The sequence below is a fragment of the Manacus vitellinus genome, unplaced genomic scaffold (assembly GCF_001715985.3).
Source record: "Manacus vitellinus isolate BGI_N305 unplaced genomic scaffold, ASM171598v3 scaffold_4_pilon, whole genome shotgun sequence".
In the NCBI taxonomy this organism is placed as follows: Eukaryota; Metazoa; Chordata; class Aves; order Passeriformes; family Pipridae; genus Manacus; species Manacus vitellinus.
Window position 1 is genome coordinate 44,055,615 of NW_021940604.1, and position 24,628 is coordinate 44,080,242.

Here is a 24,628-nt window from a genome sequence, read left to right on the forward strand (position 1 = left end):
ACAAATGTGCTCTTTATCAGCTCTCTAAAATGTTTTTGACTTGATTTTTTTTCTTTCTTCCAGATGAGTTGAGATCAGAAGGGTAGGCTTCAAAGACTGCCACTGCTGATGCAGTATTTATACCACTGCCATGTGCATCTAAAAATATAGGAAATGTGCAGCTCAGGACAGATCTGTGAATCTACGCAAATAAGAGAGAGCACACTTCTACCTTTTTTTTCTTTTGGCTTGTGAAAGGTTTTATATGAGCTAATAAATATAAAAATATTTTGTATTCCTAACTACAAAATTCCGTAATTTATAGTAGTTTTTCTAATATATATTTTATTATCACATCTGTACAGGCTGGCTTTCAAGAATAGCCTTAAAAAGCATAAGCAACAGAGTAGTTCATCTGTGACTTTTATAATGGGCCATAAATGTTTCAGAAGAATGGTCTGGCAAGAGACTTCTTGACTCATATTTTGTTCTGCAGGCTCTGAAAACAAAGAATGTGCATGTATTCAACAATAAACTGTACAGCTTTTGTTTTGAACTCTGGCTTAATTGAAATCAGTGGCAAAATTCCCCTCTTTTTATGATGAACACTGTGGTAAAAAATAATTTGCTTCATTGTTATTAATGCACTGTTCTTTCTTCCATCCTCTGTATTCTTTAAATCTGAGTTTTATTTATATGCTGATATTCCTGTAACTGCAAACCTAAAGAGGAAGTCTCTGTTCCCATATATTCTTGATTTGCCTTCTGCATTTTTCTACGTGATTCCTCTTTGATCTGCCTCTGAATTTAATAATGAAATTTGACTCAATATCCCTTCCACTATATATAGCTCCTGCTACATCATGTTCTGTTACCTATCATCTGACAGTGTAATTCTTGAAATCTGGCCATTTAATTTGGTCCAAGAAAATGTATCATTTAAGAAAAGGCCATATTCATTTAACTAAGTGAATGCACATTTCTGTTTTCTTACCAAGCATTGGTGTATGGGCAGTTTCTCATATGGGGCAGGGGGTGGGAGGGGAGGATGGTGGGGATGATGGGTGTTGTTCACAGAATCCTATCAGCAAAAATGGCATTTGGCAAGAATATTAACTACAATAGCAGCATTCATGGTTTGGTTTCTAAATACGTTATAATCCTGAATATTCTCATTTCCTTTTTGCATTACTGCTGCCTGCTATGGGGCTAGGAAGGTAGCCTCACAGAATTTCTGAATTCAGATTTCACCTTCCCCTACCATGGGACAGGAAATGAAACCTCCTAAAGCCTGGGATCTCTGCATGAATGGAGGGCATTGTAGATACGCATCGTATTTCACTCTTCCCTGCTGACACCCACAATGTCAGTTCTTTCCATCACTGGGACTGTTTTTAAAGACAAACGCAGTGTCTACCTCTTAACCAAGTCAAAACATTTTATTTTCTGCTTTTCCAATTTCCTAGAACCCGTGATTAATATCCCTATCAAATTACCTGATGTTGAGGAGAGTCAACAGGACTATTCCTAATATGAGAGCTATGCAGGAGGAGTAGGCAATAATGTAGACTGTTTCACCTAAAAGTAAAAAACAGAAAACAGACATGAAGTGTTTACTTTCTCAGTAATAAGAATCAGATTTGAGATCTGAACTAGAATGCATACATATGTAAGCTAAAATAGCTATCAATTTTGACATAAGTAATTAAAAGTAGGGAAAACACCTAAAATGGTATGACAATGGTAGGAATGACTCTTCCTTCGCCAGTTGGTACAAAGCAATTTTCAGACTTCTTTTAGTAAATACCAGCTCCAATAGCACTTCACAGGAGTAGCACTACCTTTTACTCTGCTCCAGGGGAACAGCTTGTTACTCTGATTTGTGTTTTAGAGTATTCTCCCTATTCATTTTAAAATGTTAATTTTTTTCTGTGTATCAGAGCAGACCTGGCTCCTACTTGCCTTCTAGCCTTCTTTTCCTTTTTCACATATTACAATAATTACAGTGTACAGCAATACTTGATCTAGAATCAAATTAATGTAAAATGGGATTTTGATTTAAACTGTGTTTCTGGGCCCCATTCCCATGCAGTTTCCTCTTTCTCTTAGGCTTCTCACCAAAAAGTCACTTAGGTGGCTTATGTGCTAAAAATTCCAGCTGTTGAAAAACTGGGAGCTGTTTCAACTTTTGTTTTCCAAATGAGGAGAAACTTATTCTTCCTGAAGGAATGAATCCATCAGTTTTGATCAAATATTCTGAAGGAAATATTTCAGTTGAGAGTGTAATGGAAGCCCTGGACATGGTATGGAGAGGTGTGGAGGTTAGATGACTTGACAGGAGGGCATAAATGCAGAGCCGCAAACAAAAACCACGAGACCTTTCTGTGACTTTCCTGTTGCACTGATTCTGTCATGTTTATACAATCAAATAAGTTTTATTTACATAGAAACTCAAATGCAGAGAGCCTTAGCTGCTCTACCTTACATAGCTGGTGAAACATTCACTGAAGAAGAAATGGATTCCTGGCCTCATCACTGGGCCACTTATCTGGGCTGTGAGAAGGCCAAATTCTGGTCTCTGAATAAGTTATCAGTTATTATATGTCTTGTGTGTTGTTTGTGCATATGCACACACAAACCCTAAATGAGACATTTCTGTATACACTGCATAAATGCAGCAGATGTAGCATACAGTGTAATACAAACACAGGCTGTTTGGATGCTGGAGCAGCTCCAGTAAGAGAGTGAATATTTATTCTACAGCAGGGCAAGCAAGGAGTTGAACAGGGGGTTGGATTTGCCTGGCTTTTATGGTACGATGGTGCTCTGTCTCAAAAAACTACCTCAAATTCAAGTTTTCCAATACAACAAAAATTAAAGCAATGATTGAACCATCACAAGTTGCACAGAACGAACATAACACTTATTCCAGCAATCTATTGAAAGATATTTAACATGGTGAATTTTTGAAGAAAGAGGTGTGAGGTCCATTCTCGTCTCAGAGCAGGATTGCTAAAAACATATATTAAAAACCAGATCAGCAGTTGGCCCACCTCTCAAGTTACAACATTTCTTTAAGATAATGAGTTTTTGCAAAAGAGTAATTTGTAGGCATTTTTTCAGTTTCTGAATCTTAATTTTGCACATAGTCATTTTTAAAACCTTTTTACAAGTGCAGGAGCAGTTGTAGGAATAACAGTTTCCTGCTTTTTTGAAGTGGAAGTGAATTTCACACACATTTTAGGCAAAAAGAAGTTTTTAAAGTACATCACTTACCACAATGCTAGGAAAATCGTTACACCTTACAAGTTTTTAGGAATAACAGCCATGGGTAGTTAAAAATGGGCTAATAATTTTCCACTGAAACATTGTGATATTTTTCTCAAAAATTTGTAGGAGGTGTTTCATTTTGATTAAAAAAGCACTCTTAAATGATCAAATGAAATGAAATTTTTCTATTTTTTTTGTCAAAATCTTAAAAAATGTTGTGTTTTTGGTGAATTGCTGGTAAAAGAGATGTTGATAAAGTTCTGTTGGGAACAAAAGAAGGATGTTAGTGATGAGATCATGCTAGAAACCATGTATTTTCTCAGAGCTGCAGAGAAGGAAGGAAATTTGTGAGGCCAGGAGAAGGCAAAACTTTGTGGCTGAAAAGCTAATTCTGCATTTTATATATTCTTTGTGGTTAAACTACTGGTATGTACAGAGACACAAGTGGATGGTTGGCGTTTCCATGGGGCTGTGAGGTGCTGGGGTCGCTGCTCTGTGCCATGGAGGTGGCCTGTAGTCATGAGAAACTCTTGGGCCTCCTCACCTCCTGGCAGGTCTATAGCAGGGCCCCCGTGTCTGCATGATGTCCTCAGGGACACGACGACTGGGGCTGTAGGTACCACTGAAGCACTAGCTGGAGCTGCCTACACAGACACACGGACATTTCCAGTCAAGAGGCTTGGTAGAGGGTAACTGTGGGTCAACAGCTGGAACAATTAGTGGGATTACACTCTATTGTAAATCTACCTGCTTCTGTATACACAGTGCATATTCATCGACCATCATGCCAGCTTGTGCTCAGACGTTTCTTGGCTACCCACAGCTTGTCACAGGCGTTTTTCTACATTTAAAAAACAGTCAGATGGACAATGTTTCATACCTTACAAATTAAAGTCACTGGAGCTGAACTAATCTCAGTTCCCACAGCAGCTGGTATAATTATAGATAAACCCTGCCAATTACTTGTTTATCTAGATACTCAGCACAGCACAACTCCTCAGCAGAAAATATATAACACTACAATTTATGACAAAATGAGATTAATTTCAACAGTCTTGGGTCAAGCCCAATTTTATTGTATCTCACAAGAACAGGATAAACATTCTGTATTTCTTGCTTTCTCTTCCATAAAAAACCCCTAACTTAGCTCCAAAGCTCTGTGCTGATGAATGTCAATGCTTATCTTCACACACTTTTAATTTTTCAAATTAAAGTGTGGGAAGCAATCTTTTAAATTATGTGGATCTGTAAAATCGTGGAGATAATTTGCATAGGATAAAGTCAAAACCAGGCTGAAAATGCATAATTAAGATATGAAATATCTTTGAAGTTTGGAGAAATTTTGATTTATCAGGGTTTTTTTCCAAAAATGGAATAATTTTTGGATATTGTTTCCAAAATGACATAAAATTCTGGCCCCACCTAAGCTTACAGCAAAAGTGTCCTTAACTTTTACATGGTCATGACTCTGACCATATCACATCTTGTTAAGAGAGTTTTATCAGCCCACAGGTGACTGTGTTGGCCTGTTCTCCCCTGAGAATGGGAATGTGTTTAGATCCAGTCAAGATTTTTACAGAATCCTGGTATAATTTTTTTACACCAAAAGCTGGAATAATATTTTTTGAACTACTGCAGTTCTATTTATTTGCAAATATATTTGGATATATGTATATATGTTCAGACTTATTGTTTATTATGAAAGACTCCTTTTATTAAAGCAGTCTTACCCAATGAGATGATTCACAACGCTGCTGAGTAGAATGGAGAAATCTGGTTTTTTGAACAGTAAGCTATTTTTTGAAGAAAAAAATTAAGAAAAAGCTGAAGAAATATTGAGTTTTCTTCTGAGCATGGTCATCTGTAGATGGTCATTCATTTCAACTGGTGAAAGAGTTTCTTGTATCTTTCAGTGACAAACTAAGTAAAGGTTTCTTCTGATATTTTATTGTAGTGACATCAGCAGATTGTATCTCCTGCTTTCCAAGCAGAAAATAGCCAAGAAGCAAATAACTTCAAAAGCCTTCACACACACAAAAGGCCATATTGGACAATTTAACTGTTTTGCCTCTGCACCCTGAGATTCTTCTTGGGATTTGATTTCATTAAAGATAAATATTTTGTGAAGATGATAACTCCCTTTGCAGCCTGAGTAATGCACATTTACTAGCAAATTTACTAGGATACTGGGTTAGTTTTTTGGCTGTGGGACTTATGAAACAATTTGCAATGTGGTTTTTATCATCAGGTAGATATCCTGAATCAAATTGTTCTCCTTGCCTGGCTTCCTATGAGACTTTTATGGCTTAGAGAGTCCCCATCTAGTACATGACAGCTCCAATAGAAGGAATATTTTATTGTATAGTTTAGGCTGGTCAGCGTTCTTTTTATTTTTCTAAGGCCATCCAAAGTTCTGTTAAGACTTCAAGGACAGGGTTTTGGAAAGTGTTCAGACTTCAGTGGGAACAGAATTAACTGGGTGCAGGCTGCTTTTTTTGCAAATATTTATCTGAATCCCTGAGGGAAATGTATAATATATTTTACTCACTGAAAGGGTCTGCAGTTAGAACTAGTCCCGGGGTGAAATATCTTGCATTTTGCATTTTCTTACTTAGAGCAGGATTTCTTGTATTATGACTTGCATTATTTAACCACTAGAGTCTCTTTCCAGCAAGAGATTCAGGCTCCCTCTGTACTTGGTAAAAAGAAGTCCATGCTTCCAGAAAATGCAGTCCGAAAATATAGGATTAATCTTCTTTTGAGGGTCCCTGACTTTCTTCTCTGGCTACACAGAGCACTTGGATGACATGCATAATTCTTAAGTAGTTTTAATGCCAACACTACGGCCAAATGCTTAATTATTCATTATTATTATTATATACAGGTCTCAGGAATCCCATTCCCTTAGTCTATTATTATACTTCCCAGGTTGCCCACTTCAGCAATAGTTGAAGGATGGAGAGGATAGAAGTCCCTTCATTTTGTACTACATCCAGAGACTGGATTATTTTTTTCACTGTTTAAAGTGTTCTGTATGACCCGTTCTGGAAACTAATTTTTAGTAATGTCTGGAGTATTGCAATCTGTCTTCCACAAGGTAGAACAGGTCATTCTCATTAGAGTTGATATTTGTGCATTAAGCTCTTTAGTGTTCTCACTCTGTAACTGGGTCCCTCAAAAGAAAATATAAAATAATATTATTTCAACAATGAGAAAATTTATATATTAATTCAGTATCCTTTAACTTTATGTTGCTTAGTTGCTTACTGTAAATGCATTGAAATAAAAGCAGATATAGCTCTTCAGCCCATGGGATATCGTGATCCACAATTGCGTGTCCTTCTTTAGTATGAGAAGGTAAAGTCTGATGAAGCATAACACAAGCCCCTTTTCAGACCACTTACTGCAGGTTCCTAATTTTGTTGTTGTAACTACTACAAAAAGTCAAGAGAGATAAAAGTAGTTATGACATCAAAGCTAATAATTTGTATTACACATTACGACTACTACTCTCTAATGACTGTACAGAGAGTCAGGCTCTGGAAGGTTTAATAGCTTAATTTTCCCCAATTATAATATAGTGATCGTGAGACATCTATTTCAAAAGCACTTATCAGAGAAATTGGTTCAGTCTCATTAACTTTATTTTGTGGTTATATAAGCTAAGCCAAACAAGTAGGGAGCTATCCAGGTTGAACAGGATAGGAAGAGGTTGAGCTCGCTTGCCTGAACCCACCCAAGGGACCCAACCTTTAGTCTTTTCTATCATACATGAGGGATATTTCAAGAGTACTTCTATGGAAATTATGGAGTGATCTGCCCAAACTCACCACTAATTGCAGAAGAATGGAGCTGTGCTCCAGAAGGCTTCTTCCCTGGCATTTCTGTATTTACCCAGCCAAAACCATTCTTCTGAATGGAAATTTGACCTGAATATTGGAAAGAAATTACCCATTCAAAATATTGCTTAAAAAAAATAATTTAGGTGACTATTGCAGTTTGATATTTTGATAACCACCACAGAATTTGTAAAGGGAGTTTTAAAAAATACTGCTTACTGATACTCCATGAACAAGTTGAATGAGTGCATAACAGTTTTTCCTTTCCCATCTCAGTTAAACCTCCCATGTAGTTTGTCTTATGGGGGACAAGCACACTTTGAAAATATTCTCTGCCACAAAACAGCTTAAGTTCTCTTTTCACATAAACTATTTTAAAAATAGGCCCACCAGAAGAATTGGGCCCATCAAACCAATATAAAAGTGATGAAAAATGGGTTGTACTTAGAAGTAATTTCCAAACCACAGAGTTTATTCTCTGAGTAGACAGACATCAATACATTTTTTCACAAAGGCCTATTCTCGTAGTGGGCATAATTTCGTGAACGTATCTGAAAATATGCATCTTCTGCTGATGAAAAATAGAATGAAATGAAAAATAGAGGGTTTACCTAAGTAGAACAGTTTACAGAGCAGGAAGCTAAACCATACAAGACTCTGCATGGTCACTCACATGAACTCCAAACTGAGAAATTTTTATTCCCTTTAGGAATGAAAACAATATAAGAAAGGCTCACATTTTCAACCTGGAACATTGTCCAAATAAAAAATAGATAAACCTACCTGCAATTTATTTTTTTTTTCTGTGAGATCCAAAAGTACAACCCAGAGTTAAAATATTTTGGAAGCTTCAATTTTAGCTTTCTCTCACTGACATTTTTGCCTATTCCTATTGTGACACCAATCCTACACTGGCACTGATCCACACTGTGCTTCTGCCTCATATAGCAGCCAGTCACAATTCTTGCCTTTTACTGAGTCTGCAGCAAATGTAATCCTGTAAGCACAGCCTCGAGAGCATCTGCTCCTAGCAAAGGTAGTGCCATACAAGAGTAGGAAGATGAGATGGTGTAAACACCACTTGTGGGTCTGTTCACACCAGTTCTAGAGGTAAAGATCCCTTTTCCTAGCCCTGGGTATTTGCCTATTCAGAAAGACTTCAGAGTTAAAAATCACTGCCACTGTAAGAGTGAAAGTCATCCAAAGTTCACACTCAGGCCAGATGAATGAGTCAGCAGACGGGGATGGGTGGGCTCTGCAACAAAGTAGTCACTCCATGTCTCTGAGCTGCCTTGCAGATAATGGTATTAAAATTGTGCCTTATAATAAAATCCATAGTCATCACCATCATCAGTTTAGCTGCATTACAACTAGACATCTAGAAAAAAAAAGCAGCAAGATTCACAATAACCTGCAAGTATAGAGTAGGTACTGATCCTTTACTCAGCCCAAGGTCCTGTTTCCCTAAATGAGTTTTGTTTAACTACCAGGAAATTGTTACACCCCATGAGCATGTAAGCTTCTGTTCTTCAATCTCAATTAGGTTAGGGAAGTTTCAATCACAAAATAACCTCAAACCATTTTATCCTGAGGCTGCTTCAGGGAATGGCAAAGCTCATGAGCAATTATTTGATTATTCCGACATGAGGATCATATTTTTTGTTTTGTAGGTAAAGAAATAACTAATACAACAATGTCTTCACTCATTTGGACCATTAAATTCAGCTGTAAAGCAAACAAACAAGTAACATTCAAAAGCAAAATCACTGCCAGTAGTCTCAAATCTAAGTGTGTCCCCTGCTTTTTCAGGGGAGTTGTTATATGATTTTTAATATTTTCTCAGAGTCTGAGTTTGAGTAATGATTAACTAAATTAAGGGCAGTGTTTCAGCAACTTTATCATAATTTCTGGATAGACTTTGAGTGACAAGAAAGAAAATTACACTCTTATCAGTGGTAACATTTTGGTCACTAGAATTAAAAAAGCAGCTAATTCCTTCAATGAAATAAATGTACACAATTAGTATGTTTTCAAAAGGTAGTCCATAGATAGAACTATGAAAAAGCCATTGCTCTTCATTGTAATATTTAGATATAGTTACCTCTCAAGCTAGTTTGAGAATATATATAATTACATATAGAAGATGACTGGCATAGGGTATGATGCACTAACAGGTAATATATCCTAAGAGGATTTATATAGCAAAATAGCTAGTGTAATAGATCGGAGATTTGAGAGGAGGATATTCTGATCCTTGATCTGGTCAATGGACCAGACAATCTGGATGTAGCTGGAGCATTGCAGAGGTGACTGATTCCTGCAGTTTTAAGCTGCAGGAATCCAAGAAATCCACCCTGTGATGCAGAACCACACCATGATGTAACCCACGACACTATGAGTGGGGACAAACAGGAGCTTTGCTTTAAAGGCACACTCCAGATTCAGACTAAAACATTAATATTCTTTCCCAATGCCATTTATTGCATTAGCAATTCTCTCTTAACTAAAGACTTGACAAGGACCTTTATATTTAACAAAAATAAGTAGCTGATTTATTTAGCACATAAAAGGTGATACTGGTTCTGAGAAAGTGCAGGCATTTCATTTGAGTTAAGGCCAGTGTTTTTAAAGCAGACCAAATTCTAAAGCCTCCATTCCTATATAAAGTCCTATTTAAATAATTGAAGTATTTTCTGTGGAATGAAGTCTATTGCTCAATAAGCATAAGGTAGACTAATATTTAGTCTCCAAGAAGAAAAGAAAGAAAACCAACATCCTGCCTCATATTATTTGTAAAAAACAGTGTACCAAAGTACAACATTAAGCCAATGACAGGAAGGCTTTGGACTTTTTTAAAAAAAAGCTGCAGCTATAAATCTTGCTGAAATCTGTGGTATCAAAGATATAGTAAAGATCTGGTGAAAGCCAGCATCTTAATACTCTTTAATTATTCTTAGAGGTTTTATGTGTTACTCACGTAACTCACTGAAGCAGGATTTGCTGTGAAGCATGTGATGGAAGAGCTTGCACAAAGACTGCTCCACGGGAGGCAGATTCTGGCAGGTACACTCCACGTGCAGCATTGTGCCCCAGTTGCTAATGTAGGCTGCTTTGCAATCAGCATTTGCAGAACAGGGCATGTCATCCTTGATTAAAGTTTCAAGACAAGCTTCATCATCATAGCATTTTTTTGTCACGTGTCTCCAACACTTTGACCGAAAAGATGTGTATTTTTTCCTGGTGGGAAAAAAAAAAAAAGAAGAAAAGAAGTATACAATGACACTGTAAAAACTGTGATTTCAAGAAAAGACATTTAAGGATCACCACTAAAATAGAGTGTATTTCCAAGTTACCACTTAAGCCTTCAAAAATTGCAATATTCAGTGATAGCTAGCCTAATTTCTGCTCTGATTTTGAGAAAAAGCAACTGCTCTTCTAATCAGCACCTGTGGAGATTTCCCCAGCAAAGCATAGTGTGAATTCCAACAGTCTCTGATACTCAGAAAAAATGCCGATAGAGGAATCAGACCAGTCATCACAATGAAACCACACTAGGTGCTGTTCTCATGGATCAGTTGGTTGGGCAGTGTGAAGGAAGAATGAACACTCAACTTATTTTACATTAAATAGTCTACGTTCTTTGTCAACCCCTTGTCCCCCTGAATGCTAACAAAATACAAAATGTCCAAGGCTCAGGAAAGTGTAAAGTAATTCAACTGAACTTAAAGATTAATTGATAGCGGAGATAAATTACAAGAAGAAATAACTTGTTTCCCAGATCAATAATCTTCAGTTTATTTGCTCTTAGGATGGAATAAAATTGGCCTTTAATGCACTGTATATGACAATAGAAAACATCTATTATTAATTAAGAAATCTGTAGATTTCTTAGCACTTACATTAAATGTTAGGGGATGATAAAGGTAAATTCTTGTATATTGTACATTAAGATATTATTTTTCCTTAATCATAAAATTAGGTTATTAATTTGCTGTTGATATTGTGTAATGGCTATAAGGAAGTCACATGGAAAAGCATGAACTGTTACAATACTGGCTAAGAAATTTCTGTAAATATTTTCATTACACGAGCAAAGTTTTCAAAGCAGATGCCACCTCTGTTCTAAGGAATTATTTTTATTCATCTCCTGATTTATAGATATGCCTAGCCATAATTAATAGATTAATTTCTCATTATATGCACTTATTGTCAGTGCCAGGAAACATTAATGTTCCCAAAATTATGGGGACTTCAGAAATTTTCAATTATGATACTACATGTTTACACAGGTACAGACATACATGTGTAGCCCAATTCTTTTGACATAAAAAGAGGTAATTCCCACTGGCATCAACCTAAATAATCTGTACAAAACCAAAATCATCTTTTGGCCTCCTGGTATGCTGACTGAAGGTTAATTTGAGCACAGCTTTGAGCCAAAATTCAGGTCTAATTCACAAGGGAACTGGTAACTAAACTGAAAATCAAAGTGGGCCAATTGACCATCCACAAATGGTGGCAATTAAGTAGAACTACAAATATGGGCTAATCCTGTTGCATGTTTTTTAAACATAAAATAAAATCTTGAAAGGGCATTATTCTTCATAAGTTTAGTGGTCTGTGCATGTTTCAGGCCAACTTTTTGCAAGAATCGGTATGCTGGAGACAAAGGGAGTAAGACAAAAGTTTTCTGAACAGGCCAAGTTGGTTGTACGGCTGTTGGGTACAAAGGGTCAGACTCTGCGCTTGAAAAGGTAATTAACCAAACAAACTTCATCTGGTCTGCTGCACCACTTGGGCAAACTGCTAGAGAGCAAAGGGGCAGATGGGCAGGTGTTATCTGAAGAAAGTGGTAATGAAAATATGCAACAGTATTGTTTGTCCAGCAGAAATGGTGTTATGTGTCATGATACAGGAGGAAGAAAAACCATCACCAGATTCCAGACCTTTCTGAAAATTAATCTTTTCAGTTAACTTGTGAAATTACTTCTGGAATTACTACAGTTGATGCAAACATCTGTGAAGATGTCAAACACAGCAGATTCAGTGCAGAAAATAATTTTGTTATAGATGAGATATAAAGCATATATATATAAAAACGATTTGACCAAATCATTATTCAAAAGCACCTTACTGTACAAAATACTTCTACTACTAACCTGCACAATTCATTCTCTTCACACATATGGATTACATTCAGGCACGATGGGGCTTGAACTGCAGTAACTGCACAGGGCTTGCCATGAAGAAGTTCTTTGGCTCTGTGGCAGGATTCATCATGCTGGATACAATCACAAAATATCATCATTTGAGCAACTTCAAAAGGCATGTTTTGATAGAAGAACCTTAGGGCTGCTTGACATTCTTCCATGTTGCACTTCTTATTTACTGAGCAAACTTTAAGGTACAGGGACAACTGTTTGTTACATACTTCATCTTCAACGCACTCCCTGTTCACATCCAAACAGGTTCTATTTGTTGTGTACACTAAAAAGAATAACAGTTTTAAAATGAAATCACAAGAAAATTTTTCTCAAGTGATGACCGGTAGTCACCCTCTCTGCAACATTCCCAGTAAAAACAAGTCTGACTCCCAAAAATTCTGATCCAGCTCTTCAGCAATGCTTCTTTTAAGCCTATTGTGTAATCTTCATACTTCTCTTTTCCACTGCTTGGCCCTCATAAGCAACCCTCCTGAAACTGCTGAGATCTCCATTGTTATGCTAGGCTATGTAATAAGTAATGAAGGAGAGAATATAAACGGCATTTTTGTGCTTTCAAAGTTAGTTTAGATATTTCTAGACTGCACTGTAAACCTTCCAAAAATATCAAAAAAATTCTGCCCCTAAAATGTTTATGGGATAAGATTTTCCTCTGTAAATTTAACAGGATCATGATTATTACCTGGCATTTTTGAGTTCTTATCTACTCAGTGGCTTAATTAAAACTATGTTGAATCTGTTGACTCCTTGCTCACTCATCTGAATGAAAAGTATTAGTTTCAATCTCGAGGTACATTGTACACTATCTGAAAATAGAACTAAAATGATTTATTAGGATTCATAAGTAAATTCAGACTTACCTTGTTTTGAGAGAGCAGATAAACCCCATTGTAATTTGGTTTCCATACTAATATTGTCTAGAAGAAAAAGACACAGATACAGGCATAAGTCATAAATAATGTCTCAGCTTAGCTTTTTAACTTTAAAGTATTGGCTGTCTTGCTTGTATAGTGCCAGTAGTAAAAATGAACAAGAATAAAACAAATTAGTTTCACTGAGTAGAACCCGTTAACAAATTCTAAACCCTCTATTACATATATTTATAAGTTCTGGGATCAAAGCACAGTTTATTAAAGGCTGCTGATAACATTCTTTACATAATTATAGAACCTGTGAACTCAAGAAGAGTTTCTTAGAGCTTACTGCATTATAAAGTCAGATTTCTTGTGAATAAATAAAAGCCAGAGGCCTTAATGTGTTCATCAGTGGACTAGTTTTCAAGTTGAACCAGCTGCTTGTCATGACCTAAAGTCAAGGCAAGCCGACAATTTTTGCTATTAGAAAATTATTGTTAATGGTCTTATACTGTTTCTAGTCATAAAGAAAAGCTAAAATGGACTGATTTGGATCAGGTTGTATCAAATTAACATATTGAAGGACAGAAGTATTTGCACCCAGGCTATCATTTTTGTATCATATTGTGAGTTCATTTATAAACAGGCCTTTTAAAATGAACTCATTTTCAATGTTAAAGTGCAAATGATTAAGAAAACCTTTTTTACTGACTGTGGACACTACTGTTATGTATGAAAGCATTCAGACTGCTGGAATAACACTAACCTGTGTCAGTGACCAGATTCTTCTCATCATCAACATCAGCATTATAGTCATCATCATCACTGTCGTCATCATGTCCACTGGGTGCTGAAGCTTGGCTCTCTTGAGAGTATTGTAAACAACGGTTGTTAAATATTCCCTTCCATATTTTAATGCATCTCATCTGAAGTGGCTCTGAGCACTTGCACTGTCCCAGCACTGTTTTCATCAGTTCTTTCCATGCTGACAAACACTCCTGGTTGACCATTGGAAACCTGCACTTTGCTGCATCTGCCTGGCATGCTCTCTGGAAGCTCCTGTACAGGGCAAAGCAGGAAGGGTCCTCTCGACAGCGTTGTTTTGCAATACGGCAATCATTCTCCAATTCTTCTGAGTGCCTTTCATCTTTGGGGTTTCTGTGCTGCCTAAAACTCAGTTCAGTGTCTGATCTTGAGAAAGACTCCAAATATTCTGTACAAATAGGTACAAACAGAGATATAAATCAAATGGAAGATGGAGCATCATCACAGGTCAGCACAAAACACAGGAAAAGGATAATTGTCTTAATGCAATACAATGAATGAAACAGCCCTAGTTTCATTCTGAGCTGTAGGTAAACACAGAATAATTTCAGACTCTTGCAGACTAATGAATCTTTCTCATGCTTACTGTGTGCTGTTATCTGCATAGTACAGTCCCCTTTAACAATTCAGCTGCAAAATAGTAGTAAAAGAAATCTTCACTAAAATTACTGCATATAAAGGGATACATTTCACATAATTTTAACCACCTACAGACAGGACATATCATGGATTATCATCTTAATCCAATGTATAATTTGTAAAGAGAAAATCACAATGCCAGCAGATGGTTCATTCATTACCTGAAATAGTAATTTAAGTTAGACAGGGAGAATTACTCATGAAAGTACCTACCAACACCATATGCTATCCTTTGTAGGTAAACTCAACACTAGTGTAACTCCATATGAACTTTTTTCCTATGCTAGTGAGAAATGTCATCTCAATCAGCAAAAAAATATAAAATTACTTCATTTTGCTAGAAGCAAAAGCAACTGCTCCAATGACATCAATGTCAAGTTTTAGATATGCATCCTTCTTGTTTGGGGAAAGGAGTAACAGATCAAGATATTATTTCCCCTGCAATAAAGCCATATATTCTACTACTATTTGATGTATGCTGTTTGATGCCAGCAGGGAGTAATGGATCAGTGCCATGAATCAGCATTCCAAACTCTCATTCACTGGCTGATTTTAGCCCTCTTGTGTCAGCTTTGCTAATCATTATGCCAGGAGACACTGGGTCACAAACTGCAATTTCTTTGTCCACTGAGTAATTCTCAATTACAGACAGGTTTTCTGAAGGGATAAGACTTCTCAGAATAATAAAATAAACTGAGAGGAGCTGGGCCCATTGATTACAACAGAAATTTTAAAAGATGCATTTTACATATTATGTACAGCTTTATGAAGGTGGTGACTATGTTTCCTACATCCAGTAACCTCTCCCAGATGTAGTAAAGGTGCTCCTGCAACACAATGTGACACAACTGCACCACTGTGCATCCCCATTTCCTCACACTCCCCTTCATAAGGTGGCTGGATCTGTCTATATATAACCTAAATCCAGTGGTGCTCAAACCTCCTTGGGCAATGAGTAGCCCTCAACACACATTGTATTTTCACTCTTGCTTTCCAGTGGATTGAGCAAGAGCCTTAGAAACTATCTGAATTTATCACATACATTTTATTGGTTTTGTTTATTTTAAAGTAGATATGGCATTTCTTTTATATGGAGTGTGAATATCATAGAAAAGACAAAAATAATTTGGCAGAGGAATTCTCAGATTTGAGAAATATGTAAAGAAATTTGAATCCAGTTAAAATGGGGGTTACAAAATTACTCAGTTTGGTCTTCATAGTTAAAACTGTGTTTAGTTACCTTTATTAATGCTGCACTGTTTCCCAAGTAAAGTTGTGATGCTACAGATATTGTCTGTAGTGCAGACACAGTTTTTAATTCTAGGTAATCATCAGCCCGGACCTGGATGATTCTATTACATCCAACAGTGTCTTCTGCCTTGCACTTATTATTAGAACTCACCATTAAAATTATAATGTTGTTAATGTTTATGAGCGCTTAAGTGATATGTTTATATAAAACAATTCAATTGAAGCACAAAAATAATATGCTTTGCCAACAGAAGATGGCTTGCACTTAATTTTGTTTGAAAACCTGTCATAATTTACAAATTTTAAATAATATTCAGAGTAATATAATAAAGTTGCGAGTACAATATTCCCTTCTTTTATTTCATCTGACCCATTGCCAGAATATCTGTTCTCATTTACAAGGTACATAAAACCTTTAAGGCATACCTTTTATTATAAGTAGATGAGGCACAGAGACCAAACTGAAAAGGTGCAAAGGAGTGGAGGGGCACGTTCTGAACTGAGGCCCTGAGAGACTGATCTTGGTCCTATGTAGAAATGAGGTGCCTGGTATAGGGATAGGAATTCACAGTGCAGGCTAAGGCACTGCCGTGTAACAGAGTGTGAGGGAGAGGACACAGATGGCAGACCTAGTCCTGTGATAATGGTGATGCTAACCCCAGGCTGAGGAGATGTCAGCACTAAGTCAGATTCTCTAACTCATGTCAGGATAGCATGAGCCTACAAGTGCCATTTGGATATACCCTTGGACAGCTACTCTACAGAACCAGGTCATTGTCTGAGAATGATAACAAATTTAAATTAGTCCAAGAATACTGTGATTTTTAGGGTTTTTTTTAATAAAAATAAAGGAGAAGTTAACATAAAAAAATATGCAGAAGCCCTAGCTTACCAGCCCAGTTTTAAGCTCATTGCTTGTGTGTGCACTTGGACTCAATGACAAAGACACTCCCACAGGCTGCCAGGTCATATTTTCCTTGTATGTGTAACAAAGAGCATATACTAGTTTTTGTAAAAAGGTAAATCAATCAATTCTCCACATTATGAGCTGAAAGTTTTTCAAAGTATTTTATTATTTATTATTAAGAAAGTTACACATTACTTCAGAATGTTACATAAGAAGCAATTTAACACCATTTAAGAAAGTTTTATTTTGTTAAAGCCATGAGCTACCTTGTCAAAACAGGTAAGCAGGTACCCAAACCAGCACATTTGCTCTCTTCACCTCATAGATAGTGTCTCGCAATATGTCAGACAAGGAGTACATGGTTCATGAGATCCAACCAGATCCCAGGGCAGCATGAGGATCAGTTTTAATCTACCAAGCACTTTGGCTATTTTCTCTGCCCTGTGAATGCTGCTGTCTGGCTTCCTGCCTTGCTGCTTCCCCACTAGCCTGGAGCAGCAGAGACTGTGCACTCCAGTAAAACTGAAAAGTGAGAAGCTATGTGTCACTACCACCATGGGCAAGATTTAATGTGATTGGAGTTTTAACATCATTTATATGTTGCTGTCACAAATAGCAGTGGAAAGCAATCTAGGCAAAGTTCTGGAAGAGGAAACTGCATTTTGCCTGCGCCCGAAGGAACGAGAATCATCTATTCCACAATGCACGTCCACATCCTGCCACCCCTTTTTCAAACTGTGTCTGCACTGCCCTTTCTTCAGTTGCTGTTGCTAAGGAGGGTTTGGGGGCGTATCAAAAAATGCACTGCTACAGGGGAATGTCACAGGCCAGCAGGAGCTGCAGTTCTCAGTCTCTGTTCCCACTTCACCCCTTGTATTAGCAAAGGAGGTGGTGACGGTGCCTGGGCTTGCCTGTATCTCTTCAGCTGCATCTTCAACTTGTCTCCTGCATTTTCAGAAGTAGAGCATGACCCTGACCCTTAGACCTCACACTTTCAGTAGCCAAGGAGATCAGAAGGTCTACTGAAGGTCATGCATATAAAATACTCGCTGACCAAGAAACTAGGGTGGAAATAATATGGTGACATGGGAACTAGGGAGGCTCAAGAAGGTGGGCAGATATTCTCCTCTGTGTTTTATCAAGTGAGTAAGGGATAATAGAAGAATTTCAGGAGAATGAATTTCATGGGTAGAAAAAGAACAACAAAGATCAGGAGGGGCTTGAGTAAAAATCAGCTTATTGACAAAATTTATGACTTTCTTCTTCAAGATCCCGAGGACACTTCAAGGGTGGAGGTGAATAGAGGTAGAAGAATAAAACCCACAAAACCCAGTATATCTTATACAGCACCCCAGTCTCACTTAGCTCACCTGTGTTCACGACACTAACATGTCATGGTCAGAAGTCAGACACAGGGCTGTGTTCAGAATGGCCCCATGTGCTGTGAGCTGAGTCACAGCAGCTGACAACCAGGGGTGAGGGGAAGGTTATGGGGCTATGAACATACAAACGGCACAGACAGAATCAGGAAGCACATCAGATTTATGGGGTTCCCTTGCCTGACTTCTGGAAAATTGTGTAGAAATAATCTATTATCAGTATTGGTCTGTGTGTACACTGTATTGATTCAGCTGTGATGAACAGCAGAAAATATTTTATTGCTGGTTTTCAATTATTGCTGTTTTACCAGTGATTAGTTCTAGGTAATATATTTTATCTTACACATATGCTTCCAAGGCATTTCCAAAAAAAAAATACCCACTTAACCTAATATTTGGCAACCATTACCCATAATTAGATTTATTTATAAGTACATAATTGATGTACACGGGACCACAAATAGAAGCATGACAGAGTAGAAGTTGACACTTCCAGAGTGATAATCTCTGTTCTTGCATAGTCAGCTTTTCAGTTGTCTCAGTGGGAACTGCAGTTGAAGACTGCAGAGTAAAGTCCATAGTTTTCCTCTCTAGCACTGGTGAGACCACAGTCTAGACCTCCAGAGATCCCTTCCAACCTCAATATTCTGTTACTGTAAGAAAACTGAACTCATCCAAATCTAATTCAAAATGAGATTCCTTAAAATTTAAGTGATCTGAGGTTTTTTCTTTGAACACAGATGTTTTCAGTTCAGAAAAATTAAGAAAATTTATACTCCTCATTAAATCAGAGCTCAGAAATATTTATTTTTTTTCAGTGAAATAACAGAAGAAAAAAAAGAACCCTAAACCAACAAACAAACCAAAAAAGCCCAAAAGGTAGAAGAAGGATAGGACTCAGAGGACTATAAACTAAGACTCTGGAAATGCTGTTGGGGACTGCTGTAACTGTTATCATGTCTTTTTCATTTAGTCCATCTATTCTTAAAAGTATTCAGATACTTTTATCTGCAAAGCAGATAAGTATCTGGAAAAAGACACACTAAGAAGGACCTCTCAGATAATTTTCTGTTTTAATTATTTTAAATATTGCCTTGGGACATTTGGGCCATCAAATCTATGCAACAAATCAGACAGACAGAGGCATTCAGGTAGATTACACTACAGGTGAATGTTTCAGCAATGGCTTATTGACCATGAAGCCAAGCAACTTCTGCTGCCTGGCTTCCCTCACAAACAAACGTGGGATCAGGTCGTGACATCAAGACAGACAGAGGGGCATTCCCACTGTCAACTCTGCTGCAGCTGAGGCTCAGAACAGATTACGGCATCACAACATTCCTGGTTCTGTTCAAATAATGTCATTATAAGCAGAAGGGAAGTTTCCATGGAGATACAGATGCCTCTACATCCTGCCCATGACAGGTGAATTCAGTCAGAAAAGAGTCCCTGGCCCTTATCATTTCCTAGTGCTTATGTAGCAATGTAGCAGCAAATCAAGGCCCTTGACATTAACAGTCAAAAAAGGTGTCATTACTAGCTTGGTCTAATGACACTATCAGACTATAGTGCAACAGCACCTGGAAGATGAACACTTAAAATGCAACAGCAAGGTCTTGGACGGATTTAAAGGAAGAGAGAGGTGGTAAATGATAGCCAAGAACTGTTCAAGAAGATAACAGGCCTTTGGAGAAAGGAACAGTTTCATCTGAACAACCACAGAGATTAGGATGAGTTTCAGGTCAAACTTATAATAACTGGTCTTTCCCTACTTAAAACATAGTTTATTTGGAAATAAAGCATCAGATATTGGAAGTGCAATAAACAGAGAAAGAGACTGATTTTCTGCCCTCATTTATGCGAGAATCTGTTTAACAATTCAAGGAGGCTTAACCATGTCATAACCTGCACTTTATCATACTATCACCGCCTGCAAGTGAATTACTGTGACACGTAGGTACTATTCATTGAAGAATTACAGTGTGCCTCCCTAAAACACAACTTCCTTTGAGGTTTTCTTTATCTGATTATTTTCTTATTGTAGTGCAATATTTAAGAATTTAAGTAACTACTACATTGTTTTGGGTATTGTGTGAGATTACAGAATCACAGAACAGTTTAGGTTGGAAAGGACCTTAAAGATTATCTCGTCCCAACCTGCCTGCCATGGGCAGGGATACCTGCCACTAGATCAGGTTACTCAAAGCCCCATCCACCCTGGCCTTGAACACCTCCAGGGAGGGAGCAGATCAACTCTTCTAAATTATGTAAAACAAAGTTGGAACTTTTTTCCAGCTGCACACTGGCTTTTTTTAACTGGATCCCATAAGAGTATAAGTTCTGCTGAATTCAGACTTCTTGACTTGGTTCAGACTCTGACTTTGTTCATAGTGCAGAAATTTCATTTATCACCTTATTGAAAGGACAATATGACTGTTACTAAAAATAGCATTGGCCATTGTCAAGGATTTCAGAAGTTGTCTGTTGCCGTAATTTTCTCTTTGAAATCTCATTGATTCATTCAGTTACCACAGCAATACTGTGATAGACTATCAATATGTATGATACAACAACTCAAAATAAAGATGTGTATACCATAAAGAATTACCTGAAATATTGCAGGCATCTTCAACAACATTCCAGACACTCTCACATCCATTTGCAGCATTTATACACTGCTCCCTCAAATGCAGACAGTCAGTAGTCTGGACAGTAGATACACATGTGAAATACATGAACAAAACTGTGAAAACAGAATACAGTGTTATATAGTTAATACAGTAGATATTGTACTGACCTTTTCCTTTACACCTTTTCCCTTTTTAGAGATTACAGAAATATAATTTACTGTAGTTTATCTATAGATTCAAGTTTTCTGTCAAGTTACTTTTTAACAGAAGAAATCTTTTCCTCAGTTTTGCAACTGGAAAATTAAATTTAAATTTCTGAAGTTGCAGTGTGGCATATTTTGCATTGTTTTACCCCAGTATTGTAACATCAACCATAGCTATATATGATATCAGTGCACAGACATATAGAAATTACTGCAGTTCTAAGATCCCTAATAAATTACAGAAAGAAAAACAGTATAAAATTCAGAGGAAACAGCATTTTATATGCATGAAATCTCACCAAGCTAGATTATACCGGAATTCCTATGAATAAACTATGTGAAAGATTTGACAGGTACACAATTGTTAGACAATAAATGCAACTTTATTTTATAATAGAGTACTCTTCACTCTCTTTGTTTTTACTTCACAGATTCATTATTTCTTGAAAGCACCACCCCCCAGTTTATGTCTTTATCTGCTTCCCTTTATCTGCAATTAACAGGCACTGAGCCTGTTAATTGCATAAAAAAGTTCTGAAACTGAGGACTGATATGGAGGTTTCAAGGTAAAAAATTTTAAAGTATCACCACCTGTGACTTATCAATAGAAAATTAAATTGCCTTGCTAAGAAAAGAAAAATCACCTGGGGTTTCATCAACATTCCCATGGTAACACAACTTCTAAATTGTAACCACATGTCTTTATTTTCTATAAAACTAAGTTTCAGACACTGATTTCAGGCTTTATCAAACTAGCTGCTGAACACCTGATGCGAATGTTTTCCTTAGTTGTTGAAGGACACAGCATCTTCTAGATCAAGTGTCCTTCCCCCCCCCCCAAATGTTTATGTAAATTCATATGGAATTTGAGTAGTTTCCAGCAGTGTTTAATCCCTTAAACATCATGTGCAAGAGGCATGAAATATTCCTTCAAGACTTGTCCAGACCCTACCGGGAGAAATTAAATTTTTCCAATGATACATTTTAGGGTAAGAAATTACATATAAAATATTCATCTAAATAATCTTAAAGAGCCAGTACTGTTTAGAGGTGATGACATCCGTTCTGGAAATGATATTTACCAGTGATATAATAGTGCTGCTGTAGGGAACACTTTCTGGATGCATGTTGATAAATATAAAACAACATTTAATACTACAGGTACAACAGCATCTAATGTCCCTACGAGCCAAAGAAGAGGCCACATGTGCTTATTATAGCCAGTGCTAATCCTTCCTCAGTTGTGCATATTCCTGCCAGTTCTCAGATCTGTGCAAGACTGTTGATGATTTCAGTGACTTCCAGCCTGAAATACTCTTTTAGGCTGTGTTTGTACGTCAACCTTGAAAACCGATTGATAGAAACAGCTCCTGCCTCTTGACATTGAGGAAGGGGCAGCTGGCCCACCCATAGGAACAATTTTGGCTGATTAAGACAACATTTTAGTTCTGTGACTGTCTCCAAAAGGTCTAACTGTGAAATTACTCACTATTTATTCAGATGACAGAAGAAAAAACGTTGTCAAATACTTAAGGGGTGAAAATGACTCTCTATATAAGACAATACAAAATTACAAACGCAGGAACTTATTAAGAAAAGGTACTTTGCTGAATGATCATTTGCCTATTTTGTAGGTACTGACATAACAGAAGATTTACGCATCTGATTAGGATTTGCAGCACAAAGACTCTGCTGTCTCCCTCCTGTTCCAACAGCTTTCGAGGAGCAGTGGCTGAAAATGGATACTCAAAGTAGGACTGACTGAGCAGCCAACTAGCAGCACCTGCTACTTTTTAAGGATTAAGACTGTTGCTTATTTCAAACCCACCTGGAAACTGTGCCCACAAAAACAAGGATATATTTTTGCAAAATAAAGAGCTGAGTAGCATAATCAATGATTGAAAGCAATTCAGTCAAAGAAAGGGCTTTGCTAGGTCTAATGATATATTATGGATGTGTCATTTGTTTCCTTAGCAATATGGAGGGGTACACTGTCAGAAGTATACATGAAACACTGTCCTATATGATTTTAGAATCCAGTGTACTATAGCTTATATAATTGCTTAAATTTACAGTTACTACTTTAGTCATTCACTTTTGTTATTTACTCAAGTGTTTGGAATACTGACTGTTTCCTGCTTAAAAGAGTTCAGGGCACCTTAGTAGCTAAAACTTTTATAGGGACCCATTTTGACAAGAAGACACATATATTTAAATTTCCACAGATGTCTGTTTTTTTATGCAAGTGACTATTGATTCATTGTGTAGGTGTAAAATTCCATGTTCTGTAGAATTTGGTGTCTAAAGTGAAAAGGGGAGAAAAAAAAGAACATTTTAGCACCCGCATTTTGCAGATTGGGAACTGAGGAATGGAGGAATTACATTTCCCAATTCTGAGACTGCAGAATTATTCTCTGGCAGGTAATAATGAATAACATCAAAAAAAGCTGTGGTTTCTATCCAATGGCAAGACCAACAAGATAGCTAGCTCCAAAGGAGAATGGCAAAATATAGCTGAATATACTTTGAATATAGTTGAAAAGCAATAAAGGACAATTTTACTGTAACAAGAGCTCGGGAAGAACTACATACAAAATATTTTTGACAGTGGAATACAAGTTTACAATAGTGGGGTTTTGAGAAGAGGGGGAATAACAGAAATAAATAAATAAATAAACAACAACAACAAAAACCCCACCAGAAGTAAAAATATACTTTTCTCATTGTATTCTCTTCTACCAAATCCTTCTGTCCCAGCTTTGTTGATTTTCCCTGTTTCTCCACTCAAACCCAAAGGAAGTGTCAGCAGCCCTCTGTGTAGCCCTGCCAGCATCCAGCACTCTCCAGCCAGCAAACAAGTGGCTGTTTACTCAGACAAGGCGTCCCATCCGTGGGTCTCCTCACCGGTTCGGCTCCTCACCGCCGCCCTGCCGTGCCTTACCTCACCCCTGCGGCAGAGGCGCTCCCCGGGGCCGGGCTGCCGGACCCTGCCCAAGCCGGTGCGAATCCCGACAGGTCTCTGGGAGGCTCACCGGGAGCAGGAGAGGGGATAGACCCGAAAGGGGAAACCACAGAGAGGAGCTACGGGGAGGCTCGGGTCCCGCCGGGGCTGGGGTCCCCTCCCGCCCCCCGCACTTACCGAGGGCGAGGAGCGCGGGCCATGGCCGGCCGGGGCCGTGCAGCCCCGCAGGTCGCGCCAGCCGGCAGGTGGCGGGAGCGGCACCGCCCCTTCAGCCCCCGCCGGGCCCAGCGCCCCGCCGCGCCGCCACACCCGCGCCGCCACACTCCCACCGCCACCACCGCGCCTCACACTCCGGCCGCCCCGCCACACCGCCACACTGCCACACCGCGCCTCGCCACTCCGCCCGCCGCCGCAGGGCCCGGTGCGTCCCGCTCGGATGGGGCATTTTGGTATTTTCCACGGGATCTGGCACTCCGTCCGCGTTCAGTTCTCACTTGATTTCGAGAGAAACTAACAGAGCAAGTCTTTGACTGCTGCCTGTAAGCTCTTTAGAAAATGCCTGTTGCTGTGTCCGATCATCTGCTGCAAGCACTTTTCAACACGTTTTAGAAGTGAATTTGTTTGTTTTCATCTCAGGTGTGGAATAGGACCGTGATCTGTTAAGGAGA

The 24,628-nt window shown here is 38.0% G+C and overlaps 1 protein-coding gene across 1 annotated transcript; it reads right to left on the minus strand.

Moving 5' to 3' along the window:
- Positions 1–390: 390 nt before the first annotated feature.
- On the minus strand, positions 391–24,160 carry GFRAL (GDNF family receptor alpha like). The gene is made up of 10 exons (XM_018077845.3): positions 24,138–24,160; positions 22,657–22,730; positions 20,774–20,908; positions 13,931–14,377; positions 13,171–13,227; positions 12,248–12,575; positions 10,066–10,325; positions 7,080–7,178; positions 1,476–1,557; positions 391–478 (listed from the first exon to the last, which is right to left on the minus strand). Exons 1-10 carry the CDS (start codon positions 24,158–24,160, stop codon positions 391–393), a joined length of 1,593 nt encoding a protein of 530 aa, XP_017933334.2.
- Between the last annotated feature and the right edge of the window lie 468 nt (positions 24,161–24,628).

Bases quoted from the DNA above. Each gene is read 5' to 3' on its own strand.
- GFRAL (XM_018077845.3), bottom strand. From the start codon at position 24,160: ATGGCCCGCGCTCCTCGCCCTCG. The intron at 22,731-24,137 runs GTAAGTGCGGGG...ATCCATTTTCAG, and splicing joins GCCCGCGCTCCTCGCCCTCG to CCACTGCTCCTCGAAAGCTG. The intron at 13,228-13,930 runs GTTAGTGTTATT...TTTTTCTTCTAG, and splicing joins GAATCTGGTCACTGACACAG to ACAATATTAGTATGGAAACC.